Below are 13,397 nucleotides of genomic sequence, written 5' to 3' on the forward strand. Positions count from 1 at the left end.
TCCCTCCCCCCTCCCACCTCCCTCATGAGCCCTTGATAATTTATAAATTATCTGCCTTATCAGAAGGTCAGTCTCCCCGCCCCTTGCCCCCTAGCAATGGAGAAAGAGCAATAGATTCAGTGTCACTAATTGACTTAGTGACAGACTATCAGAGATGAGTCCCAGGACAACTAGTAGATAGTGATACGTTTCCTTGTGAAAGTGAAAAACAGGGCAAAGTTAGTTTAGTTCTGAACTTACTGATGAGAAGAGTTTTCAGCTCAAGAAATGTGCATGCGTGCGTACCGCCGGAAGAGGCAGAGATGGAAGCACGCGGTATTGTCCGGGGTAGCCGTGGTTAAGAAGAGGGCCGGGGAACCGCACAGAAGAAATGGCTGGACGTGGTAGAAAGAACCAAGAGAAGGTGGTCGCCCAGAAACACACAGAGAGTGGTCGGCAGCCTCTTATCAGAAAACTAGATCAAACCCTGGAATTCGAGCATTTCAAATTCTTAGTGACCTTAAAGTCTGATTCGTTGTTTTATGATGGAGACAAGAAGTATTATATAATAGTTCCTTTAGGAATGAGAAGTTGAAGTATAAAATGTATGGGCAGTAGTAGTTGTATGTGTTTTATTTTCACATGGAGTTGGGGGTTTGTTGTTTTTAATGCTATTATTGGCATGTAAGTCACAGGCCGTAGAGTTTAATTGTCAATCATACTAAGAAGAGTTGTGCACTCATCACCACAATCAAATTGAGAACATTTTCTTCTGGTGCTCTTTGTTGTCAGCTCCTGTTTTCCCCCAGCTCTCCCTATCTTGCCCCTAGGTAATTATTAACCCACTGCTCTTTCTGTAGATTGACCCATCTTGCATTTCATATACAGAAAATCATACAAACAAAAACAAGGAACAACAGCAATGACAAAACAGAAAAACTTCAATTGAAAATAGAGCCGAAAACATTAAAAACTGAAACAACTTTAAAGTGGGTCTAAGGGTGATAAAATGCTATGGTGGTGTTTTAACCTAACTACCCTGTTTTCCCGAAAATAAGTCAGTTCTTTATATTAATTTTTGCTCCCAAAGATGCGCTAGGTCTTATTTTCAGGGATGTCTTATTTTTCCATGAAGAAGAATATGGTACACATTTATTGTTTATTTTATTAAAAGAGACCTTGCACTTCCTGTCTGCTCTGGCTGCGCTGTGGTCAACAGTGAGCTGCGTGGTGGCGCCCACCACTATGGTCGGGCCAAGTCCAGAGTTACGGGAGCTTCGGGGGTGGGCCTTAATTTCGGAGAGGTCTTATTTTCGGGTGGATGCCTTATAATTCAGCGAGAAGCAAAACTTTAAGTAGGTCTTATTTTCGGGGGATGTCTTACTTTCGGGGAAACAGTACCATATATACTCATGTACAAGCGGAGTTTGGGGGCACATTTTTTATGCAGTTTTTGTGGTAAAATTAGGTGCCTCAGATGATAATTTGGGTTGGCTTACACTCGAGTGTATACGGTACGTCTACCATGATCAACTTTACCATGCCCTCCCTCTGTCTGATAGGCTAATCACATCCATGGACTATATTGTCAGAGGAGATTCACCAGAGTCTTGATCCAGGGAGGGACCTGGCAAATGGATTTGAGATTTCCACTGTCACCCATAGCCCTTTGAAAACCAGGTGTCCAGAATGTAAGCTCTGATACCATTCCCTCCTTTGCATTTGGATTCTATTATCTACAATCCTTAGGTCACACCAGCTAGTATGCTTCTTCTATATGGACTTAGTTGGCGCCTCACTTAGGAGTCAGGCTTTTAATGAAACTTAAGGAAATGTGGAATCAGGGAGAGAGGTTTTGTTTTTTTAATTGTTTACTTGGTACTAAATTAGAAAGTTCTACTCTTAAAGCCTGCAAGAGAAAGATGAAGCTCTTTCCTTTTGTAAAGATTCACAGCCTTGGAAACCTCAAAAGCAGTTCCACTCCATCCTACAAGGTTACTGTGGTAGTAGTTAATGCTTATAGCCGAAGGTCTCAGCGTTGTGCAGCCTAGTCTTGGCTATTACCAAGATGTTAGTGGTTAAATCTATCCAGTGGTGGTGTGGAAGAAAGGCCTGGAAAGCCCTATGGAGTACAGTTCTGCTCTGAAACAGGCAGAGCCACCCGAGTTGGAATCAACTCTAGAAAGAGGTTTAGTTGGTGGTACGGCCTAGAGGAAACTAGCTGGGAGAGGTTTTGAAAGTACAATTTGGAAGAGCCTTAAGGAAGTCCCCACAGGAATGGATAAAGGGATAATAAACGGCACGTCTTTCCCTGATGTTAGAAGAAAGGAGAGGGCAGATGAAAGGGGTCAGAAGGGTCACGGCCAAATTTCCTCTGTGAAGTATGGAAATGTGCTAAAAGCAAAAGGAAGTAGAGGTTTGGGGAAAACCAAGATGCATTCAAGTGAATTTGTCTTTCCCTAAAAGCTGGCTAAATGATTTGAGCTTCACGAGGGAGAATCAAAAATGAATTTTTAAAAAATCAGAGGTCCAAAAATTGTTGCCTAAATATTGCAAAGTAAAACTTCTTAATGACTCATCCAAATTGGGATCCTGGTGTTAGTTAGGGCAGTAGTGATGAAATGATTTGGGATGAGGCATGGGCATTTTTTGGCATCTCCCCGGGGTTTCTGCCTGGTCTCTCCCTTGATGAGCCGAGCGGGTAAAGAAGACACCTGCCAGCGGATGTCTTGTTGGCATGGACCTGGCTTTGGAGACCATGGCGCTCACCCGGGCACTTTCGTTCCTGCACACGGCACTTGTGCTTCGGACCGTGGACGGAGGTTTGCCACACAGTGCCCCTTGAGGGTTTTCTTTTTCAAAGTAGAGCGCTGTCTGTATGGTTCTCAGAGTTCACGGGGAAAATGGACTGTGAAAAGAGGAGATGAACATTGAAGTGTATAAACCTTTGTTTTCTCGTTAAACTTTAAAACCAGTTTGAATTGACCTCACAGCATAAAACTTCAAAAACATTTCTACTTGAGGGAAATGTAGCACATGAGCGGTAATCAGCAAAGGTGATTAGATTTGCAAGTGTATATGAAAATAAGGGCTCTATCTCTCAAAGGTTTGAAAACATAAACTAATTACTAAAAGGGAAGCAGATTGTTCAGTTGTCTGTTCATTCCATGTATTGCTGTGACAATGACTTTAATATGAAAATTAACCTCTTCCTGGAGAGTTAATGTTTGCATATTTTGCATAGAGCTGGTATTCCTTAATGGAGCAGGGAAATCAGTTTCTTGGCAGAAATTCTAGGTGTTGGGTTTTTTTTTCCTCCTTATTTTCTCCTATTATAAATTGTATTACATTTTTTATGCATTAAGTGTTCCTCAATATGGAGATATTAAACTGACGTTGGCAGACTGTGGTTTTTGCATGAAGCAAGCAGCAATGTGTGTTGTGAAAAGAGAGCAGATTGGTGTAGGGCAGACTATCTTAGCCAACCTTTCTGTTGTTGTAAAATTATTAAGCAATTCTGTTCCACAGCATATATTTCAAAAATAGATATTGCTTCACTCAATTTAATGGTTATTATTAATTTTCTTCCTCTAAATGAAGGAGTGCATATGTGTAAGTAAGTTTTAGAACTAATAAGAGTTCTAATTTAAAATCATGATGGCAATTAACAGTTATCCTGGTATATTACGATGGATTTATCTACCCTGTTAAATTGCCAGTCATTACTTTATGAATATTTGAATAGTCCCCAAAGATATTTGTCCAGAATATTCTCAGAAAGAGCATGTCATTTTTGATAATAGAACCTTTAAAAAAATCACATTGAGTCAAACCCCCCAACCACTGTGATTTCCACTGCTCCTTAGGGTTTCCTAATCTTTCAGTGTAGAAAGCCTCATCTTTCTCCTACAAAGCAGCTGGTGGGTTTGAACTGAGGACCTTGTGGTTAGCAGTCTTACGCTTAACCCGCTATTCCACCAAGGCTCCTTTTAGATCATCGGTTTTCAAAAAGACAAAGCAGCTTTTTATTTTCAAAGAATTAACTGTTTCCGCAAAGGCATCTAACTGTCTTGTTTTAGTGCCTTTTGGCCATTTTACAGGTCTCTCACAAGTAACTTGCCAATGTGGAAGACTGACAGGCAGTGTGTGTGTATCTCTGCTTACACCTGGACTATTGCTCCCCATTTCAAAATGCATGGTTTGACATGTAGGATAAAAAATTTTCAAGAACACAGAAGTAAAACTGAAATAGGATTCTAAAAAGAGAAGTGGATTAAATAGTTAAAGCAGTAAATAAGTCACTTTATATATAGTACTTCCATTTAAGTGCATAGTACTCTGAAAATTTTACTGCATCATATTACTACTACCTTAACTGCTCCTAAGTGATTACCTTTAAGCACAAAGTTCATGGGAAAAATCCATTCTCTTTTCATCCCATTCTGCCATGAACTTCGTGAAGTCTGTAACTAGTATGTATGTAGCACATTATTTATAAGGAGCTTTGTTTTCCTTTGATTATAAAACAATCAGAAAACAAACGCTCTGCCTTGGAGTTGATTTCAACTCCATGACCCTGTGGGTTTCTGAGAATGTAAGTCTTACAGGCGCCGACAGCCTCGTCTTTCTCCTGTGGAAGGGCTGATGGGTTTAAAAGGCACATACCACCAGGGCACCATCCTTTGGTTATAGAACCTGTTCAGTCATTTCTTATTTGGTATGTTGTTCAGTGCGGTATGGCTAATGCATGTAATTGTAGTAATATCAGTTCACCTTCATTGCTGCACTTAAAGACGGCACAGTCTGAATCTTGTAGATGTAATGTTACTACAGCCTTATTTTAGCTAATACTAAAACTAATCAACATGAATTTGGAGAAGTACTTAATGATGTTTCCTAATAGAACTGCAAAAGCTGGGCAGTTTTTAACCACGACCCCTGTGGGTTTGGAGACTAACTCTGTATGGGGGTGGGAAGTTTCAGCTCTCTCCCTGAGAACAGCTGCTGGTTTTGAACTGCTGACCTTGAAGTTAGCAACGCAGCTTGCGACCACTATGCCACCGGGGCTCTTGGAACTACTTTGTAAACGATTTTATTCTCTGTGAGATGACATTATCACTTGAGTTTTATATACTTGAAAACAATGTAGTCTTTTAACCAATTGATGCTATCCCCAAATATGCAGCAACAACAAAAAATACTTTATTCCAAGACAAAACCGAGAGGCAGCACTTGCTATAAGTACTGCTGGAAAGAAGCACTCACAAACCTTATGGAGATAATGTGAGATAAAGGGCAGTATCTCTGACAGAAACCCAAAAGGAAATTTTTATGTATGAATGCAGTGGTAGTCCTCTGTGTGATTTTGATTACAAATTACATGTACTGGTATCATAAGTGTATATCATTAAGCTAGGTTACACCTTTGCAGTAAATTTAAAAAAATCAAGCTCTCACATTTCCCAAATTAGAACACATTTTGAGACTTGAGTGTGACTTTTAAAAGCCATAAAAACAACAAGTAATTCAATAATAGGCTATATCATCCCTGAATTGGATTCTAAAGTAGAAGATTAATTTACCGATAAATAGTTGAAATTGTTGTATGAACTGTTCTTTGTTTTTCCACAAGAGCTAATGCCACAACCTTGGACAGACTCATTTCTGAGACCACTGAACTCAAACAAATTGTACATTGTAAAACACTGTATACTTACAGAAAGTCTGCATGATCATTCATGGTGTTTTAAAAGTGTGCCTCAAAGAATAAGATTTTGTCATGTTCAGACTACTACGGGTTCCCGTGGGCAGCGAGATACAGCTGCTTTTCTGTGCCATCTTGAAGCACAGACATCATTTTACAGGTTTTCTGTGTCATTTCTGAAAAGGAAGTGCCTGCTGTTTCACTACAATGTTAGAAAATGTGAGTGAGAAGCATCTTAAGTCCTTAGTTGTGAGGAGCTCCTCTTTGCATGTTTTTAAACATAAAAGCGACTGCTCCTGGAAATGATTGATGTGTCAGTTCCAAGACAAGCAGACTGTTACAGCAAAACAGTGGTTTTCCTATAGTTAGGATTTCATCAGCACTGTGTTCCTTCCAAGATTAAAAATCCTTGTCTCGTAGTTTAAAAAGTAGCCATAGAAATCAGTGGCAAGCCTTTTGACTGATACCACGTGCTCTGGTTGCAGGATAAGCAAATGTCTCCCAGGCGACTGTGCTCTGCGTAACCCAGGAAGTCACATTTGACGTTCTGATTTGCCTTTCCCATTACAGGTCAACAGAAACCTCTCCTTAACTTCAGCCGCATCCTCCTTACCCCAGCCCAAGTTAAAGCAGGCAAACTTGCTGTCCGCTCATGAGATGCTGCGCCCGTTTGGTTTCGCTCAGACTGGTGAGCCCTCTTTCTTAAAACCTTGATGATTTTTTTTTTTTAATGCTCAGGGTTTTTTTTAATTGAATTACCTATTTTTGCTTCAGAAATAAAACTTGTAACATTGAAATGGTCCATTTTATCCCTTGAATTACATTGTAGCATTTTTTTTCCTCTTTATAATCACAAAGGTTGTTATTTCACAATTTGACATTGGTAACTCTAACGGGGATCACTGTCAACTATATTCTATTGAATGATGGTTAAATCTGATTTACCTTCCCAGCTGCATAAGGGAAGTGTAGTTTATGAATAATTCCATTTTATTGTTCATTGCAAAGAAAACACTATAAAGTGCTTTCTTACAGAAATAGAATGCAGCCAGCAGTGAGATCTGCTTCTTCCAAATTGACAAATTAAAGAAAGATGCAAAGAAGCTACTTATAAAAATCGGCCTATGTTACCGAGTTGAAATGAACTATGCAATTGCAAATGTTGAGGCTAATGTTTTAAATTCATTTGAATGGGTTCTCAAAGGATAGCAAAGAAAAGCTGGAAGGTAAGATGTTTGTTTGGGGCTGTTGAAAGATGACTTTTCTGCTCATTAGCTATATGTTTTGACATTTTTTTCTATCGAGTTATTTCAAAAGAACGAGGCAGCTGATAATAACGAAACCATCATTGCTGACAAAAAGAGTTGTGGTGGTGTTTTTAGGGACCTTTAAGTTGGTTCTGATTCATAACCACCCTGTATACAGCAGGAAGAAATCTGCCGGTCCTGCACCGTCCCACCGTTGTTCTTATGTTTGAGCCTAGCATGCATGCAGCCACTGCGTCCGCCCTTCTTGTCGAGAGTCTTCCTCTTTCCACGGCACCTGTGCTTTGCCACACATGATGTCCCACCCCAAGGACTGGTCCCTCTGACAGTGTGACACAAGTACATGGCACAAAGCCTCGCCATCCTGTCCTCCTAGGAAGCACACTGGTGCACTTCTTCCAAGGCGCCTTGTTTGTTCTTTATGCAGTCCCTGGCACGTTCAAAAAGATTATACAAAAGCAAGCCTTAAGCTTGAAAAGAAATGACATGATTTACTTAGAAACTCAGGGATGGTATCACTTGTCTACTTTGAAAGCACGCGGTGTAAACACATGCAAGTTATTTGTGTATTGCTGTATAGATTACGTATTACTGTGTATACTCGAGTGTAAGCTTAGGTTTTCAGCATGTTTTTAATGCTGTTTTGTGGTAAAATTAGCTGATTTGGTGGATATTCGGGTTGGCTTATACTCGAGTATATACGGTACCTAGGGAAATGATAACATGGATTCAAAACTCTTCTGTTCAGTCCTGTCTACATTATATATTGTTGAAGCGCACATGAAATAGCATATGTGAGATTCTTTGTAAAAGGTAAGGTGTTATATACTCGTAATGTACTTAGACTCTTAATAATGTCTGAAACATTCAGTGCTTCATGTTTAAATTTTCTATTGTGTGTATATCTGCCAGAAGTCCAGCAGCCTTGTTGGGCTCTGCGGTTTATGTTAGACCTCACCATGGACTGTCTGTCCCCTTTTTAGACCCTCTGAATCAGAGTTGGGGAACCTTTTTCTACTGAGGACCATTTCGGTCTTCATAACTTCATTCGTGAGCGCCACACAGTTATCAAGTTAAAAATGAGTCTGCTGTATTTGGTGACATATTGAACTGTCGCTCCTCGATGACAGTAAGTTTGGTTTGGAGTATGGTGAGGCGTGTGATGTTAGCTGACATTGGTGATTTCTCAGGCCTTACATGGCGCACGGGCCAGACATTCCCCAGCCTGCTCTAGATAGATAGCCAGTTAGCCTTCAGACCTTATCCCTGTAATGATTAGGAGAAAGGGGACCCTTCTGCCTTTCCATCTAGACCACCTCTTCCTGCTGAAATCTAAAATTCCTAAGAATAAACATTTCATTTTACATATGTGCGTTAAAGACTTAAAATACCCGGTTAAGGCATTGATAAAAATTCAGTCAAATCAGGTCTCCAGTCTGCTATCCCATGAAGTGTAGATAATAGAAAAATTTTCCATTTTTTTAATAAAGGGAAAGAGCAGAGGGGCTAAACAGGAAGCCCTTTGAAATGGGAAGAAGGCTTATCACTGTGTCTCCTCTCCTCGTAAGGACCACAGATAAAGACTAAAAGAAAATCGGGATGTGATAAAGACAAGCCTGGCAGAATTCTCAGTGCTGACTGGGATTGGCCTCGTTTTCTTTGAGCTGTTGGTGGCCAGTTAGGCCAGCTGGGGCACCACGGTTAACTCACTCGGCCACCCACCACAGGGTCTGGGATTTGAACTCACCGATCTCTCTGCAAGAGAAGCATGTCACAGCCCGCTTCTATAACGAGTATAGCCTGTGACAGCCTGTGGGGCGGTGCTGTCCTCTCTGTGTGGTCACTGTGAGTCAAGTCCTGCAGTTCTGATTCGGGTAAGTTTTGGCCATTCCCGTGTGCACTATCTCCGAAGCATCCCCACGAAGTCAAAGGAACATCGTAGCACTGCTTCACTTCATTTCCTGTAGGTGGTCACCATGCCTGCCCTCATTTTCAAGTATACCCTTTGGGAAATGTGTAGTGAGATGTCACTGGATAGGACAATTATAAAAACAGAAGGGGCAATCCACTGCAGAGTGGCCACGTTATTGTATCATTCGGAAGGCAAGCTCTGGGGAGCAGTGCACTCAGAGCCAGGTGGCCTGCTGTCAGAACCAACCTCCTCCCTGCGTGGCTGCTGCCCCAAGCCTCATGCTGTTTGCACTCTGCAGGTGTATGCAGGCACTGGCATTTGAGGAGCTTCTATGAATTTTTAAGTTATTGTAATAGTGGCTCGACAAGGGAACTCACCCGAATCAGAAATGCAGGACTCTAAAGATAAGTATTGCAGATGGTCTCTTGAAAAGTGAAATCTTACAGAAAAGCTGTTTGAAAGATGCAGGTCCTATCTGTAGATGTTTGGCTTTGTGTACTGTGAATAAAAGGTCTTTACACAGAGCTAGTCTATACAGACTCATGAACTCTCATGATAGAAGTTGAAGAGCAGGGAATGAGATGTAGATAAAGGTATACCCATAGACTTAGAAATACATTCTTAAGAACTGCCTCAATTAAGGACCTGTGCTAGGGATATGGACTACATATTGTAATTTGTAAAATAACTTGAATCCCTGTGTTAAAAAGAATTCACTGTCAACATCTTTTTAATGGTAGACTTGGTGCAGGGATAATATGATTTCTGAAAGCAACCAATTCTTCAAATTTTGTTACGTGCTCTATGACCACCGCCAGTGCCGTGGAGCTGATTCCACTCACAGCAAGCCTGAGGACAACGCGTAACTGCCAAGGGGTTCTCAGCACTGTGAATCTTCATGGAAGCAGATAGCCTCATGACCACTTGCAAGCACTAACGTTCCCAATAGCAACCCAACACTTAACCCACTAATATGAAATACTAAATTTTATATTCAAGCATTTCATCCACCTTATCTACAAGATTGTTTTCCTTGACAATATGGGAGGTAAACAAAATCACAAAAGTTGTTTAGAGAACTTGAGTATTGGCTGATTTGTCACATTAACTCTGGGGCGTCTGCATGTTGAGAAGTATTTGAAGAACTGTGTGGTTCCTATGTTTATGCTGCAGGAATGGGGTTAAATAGCCTTAACTGGCTATTCAAATTAGGAGCTATCTTTCTAGTTAACTTATTTTTGTAGTTTCTAAGATTTCAAATTTTTTTTAAGGATTTCATTTTTTAAAGAGAAAAGCAAAATTTTAGGTAATACAACTGAGGTGTAAAATGAACCCTGGTAGAAATGCTGTGATGTTGTGTTACATTTAGTATAGTCCATGTGGGAGGGAAAGAACGTCTAAGCTAGAAACAGGGTTCTTGTATTTCAAGAGAAAAATTATTCTTGCAAAATTAGGACTCTCAGTAAGTACGGCTGATGGGAAAGGGGTTTCCATTTTAAGGAAGGTGAAATGAGCTTCAAAGACCTTTATGGTCCCATCAGAATTGGAAAAGCTTTCTGTTAATAATACTTAATTAACTCAAAGCTGTTAATTGAAAAAGGAATGCTATATTGACTTCTGATTTCAAACCTGTAAAATTCCAAGACTTCAGTTCTCGTGAAGTGACAGATGAATTAGTTCCCAGCCATCGTAACATCTTTACAGGCTTGTTTGTTTGTTTGTTTTATAGACCAGTATCTTTAAATGTGTTTCTGGTACTAAAGGAGATTAAAAGATGCCTTTATTGTGTAACTTTTTAAAGCACGGATCAAGTTTTCAAAACAGCCACTTTTCTGGATGTAGCACATGTGAAAAAAGACGCATTGGCAGCCCAGGAGAGTGGGCCTGGTCCCTCATTGCGCAGCTTCGTGGCTATGTGGGCTTCAGCTGTTGACTGGCTCTGACTGTAACATCCCTACATTCTTTTCTTCATACAATGGTGCGAATCAGAAACAAACTTAATACTTCGAAAACCTTAAAATAGTTTGAGAATAACCAACGTGGGATTTTGTAAAAGGTTCTCACTACTTTGAAATCATGTTTTGTGGTCAAGGAAAAGGAGGAAAGAGTATTTTAATGCATGATCCAATAAAATGTGTTGGGTTATTATGCAGTCTTAATTAGCGTCATCTTTTTTTTCCTATTTTCTAATACCCATTGTAATGACTACAGAGAACTCGGACAAAATTCTTGATTAAGAGGTTTATTAAGGAAGTTAACAAGTTGAAATGCCAGTGAGAAATGCTCAGGATGGAGTTATCAGGCTGAGGGTGCCCCAAAGAGGGATACCACTCTGCTAAGCCTCCAGCCCAAGGCATTCAGCTTACACTCCGTGGGTCAACAAGCACAGCTCCCTGAATTAGGTGCCCAGAGGCACGCCACTCTGCAAGCCAACCTTCTGTACAAAAGCACTCCGCTTCCCTTGCTCTGCTGGCTGGGATTCAGTCCACCACTCTGTTCATGCTCTGGCTTCTGGCTCTGCCGGTGCACCTCTGACGGACCCGCTGTCATTCTGCATCCAGGACAGTCACTGCACAGGGATCTCAGGTCTAGAGGACATGCTCCACGCATGCCTCTTGCTGGTAATGAGTGTCCTCCTGTTTCTCAGAGAACACATTGTATACACAGTCAGATGGCTATCAGAAACACGCACACACCACTCCCCCCTTTTTAAACACACACACACACACACACACACACACACACACACCTCTCCCCCCTTTTTAACTAGACCTATGCAGAGAAAGGATGTTGGGTGGGAGTTAGAGACTTTGTCTATAATTTGCTGCCTGCCCCTGCAGTGATGAGTAGACAATGAACCTGACAGAAAAAAAGCAAAAGAGAGGATGCTGAGAACCATACCAGAGAGATACTAGGATAACCCCTCAGCTGTGGGAGCTTTAGTTTGCCACACACATATCTGCCTTAACGCCTCTTTGACATGCAGTGAGATAAGGCTTTAAGATCGTGAAAATCAAGGTAACCGCACTTATGTGTGAGGAGTAAGGACAGTCCTTTGTTTCACAGAAGATGAGAGGGAACAAACACAACAGGACGCTCTGTACTAGTCTGAGTTCCTCACAGTTGCTGTGCAGTCGGTGGGCGCATCAGGAAGATTGGAGGTGCTTATATCATCCCATCGTGCAACCTCTAAAAATAATTTTTCGCAAATATAGTGGATAGTGATGTACTTAAAAATGTGTCTTCGTGTGCTGGAAATACATTTAGGATTAATGCTCCTGTGGAAATATTGAATTTCTTCTAATACCCTTCAAGGGATAACATGAATGCAAACTCTTCTCGTTTACATCTGATTTGACTATGAATTTGCCAGTTATATCCTAGCCATTTATTTTATTTGAAGCTATTGCATATGGCTGTTAATATGGCATATGTAGTTTCAATCTTATAATTTTTTCAGTCTCTTTCCCCTCCTGTTAAAAATAGGAAAATTGCCTTAAGCTTTTCTTCTGTTCCAACAATACTTCTTTGTGTGTGTATATTTGTTTTGTGTAAGAACCCACTAAATTTAGTTGTCAAGTTTCTGTAGCATTTTCCCCATTAGATTCCTTTTTTAATGGAATAATTATATTAAGAATGAATGAAAAAACAATAAACTGTAGGAAATCAAACATCTTATTGATTCTAATGGAATTTGAAAACTAGATAATTTATCTCTTCCATACCATAATTCATGCTAGATCATCGAACTCATTTTACAGATAGTTCCTGTTTTAAGAGACTTCCAATGCAAATATTTACAATCTCTAAACTTAAGCCTTTTTTTTTTTAAGATTGTGTTAGCCTGGGTAGACTAGAGAAACCAATTCATAGAGACACGTGTGTATAAGAAAGAGGTTTATGTACAAGAGCATTTGAATATTGAGAAAACATCCAAGCCCAGTCCAGAGTCAAGTCCATAAATCTGGTATTAGCCCATATGTCTGGTGCCAATCTATAAATTCCTCTTCAGTCATGCAACACATGCAATGATGTCGAATGCAGGAAGATCACAGGCCAGTGGGTGAAAAGTCTTTTGTGGATCTAGTGGTGGTGGAAAAATCTCAGTGCTAGTGTAGGTCTCCACGTGGCTTCTCCAGTTCCAGGGCTCTGGCTGCATCAGTTGTAGCTCCATCAGGCTCGTCAACAGTAATGTCTCAAGGGAGTGAGCGTGTGTCCCGCCTCCAGCGAGCTGTTTAACTCCTTAGGACCTCCAAATGAGGTCATCAGGTGCAATCTGATTGACAGGCTAAACTCCACTCCTTCACTCTGAATCCTCTCAAATGACAACAGATTATATAACTACTACAAAGATCAATAGAAGTTACCATATATAGTTGAATATAAGCCGACCCAAATATCAGCCGAGGCACCTAATTTTACCACAAAAGCTGCATTAAAAATGTGCTGAAAACTCAGCTTATATATGAGTACAGTGAACCCTCGTTTATCACGGTTAATCGGTTCTAGACCCTACCGTGATAAATGAAATTCTGCG

The 13,397-nt window shown here is 40.5% G+C and overlaps 1 protein-coding gene across 4 annotated transcripts in view; it reads left to right on the plus strand.

Annotated features, from left to right (window-relative positions):
- The window catches only part of AHI1 (Abelson helper integration site 1), a 198,859-nt gene that overhangs the window by 90,667 nt on the left and 94,795 nt on the right, over nucleotides 1-13,397 (plus strand). For all 4 annotated transcript variants that reach the window (XM_045294511.1, XM_045294513.1, XM_045294514.1 and 1 more), the window contains one exon: nucleotides 6,254-6,371. In XM_045294511.1, coding sequence (XP_045150446.1) covers nucleotides 6,254-6,371 — 118 coding nt within the window. The remainder of the gene's footprint in view (nucleotides 1-6,253; nucleotides 6,372-13,397) is intronic.

Source organism: Echinops telfairi, unplaced genomic scaffold (assembly GCF_000313985.2).
Source record: "Echinops telfairi isolate 266 unplaced genomic scaffold, ASM31398v2 ScPeMD7_3533;HRSCAF=4204_0, whole genome shotgun sequence".
Taxonomy (NCBI): domain Eukaryota; kingdom Metazoa; phylum Chordata; class Mammalia; order Afrosoricida; family Tenrecidae; genus Echinops; species Echinops telfairi.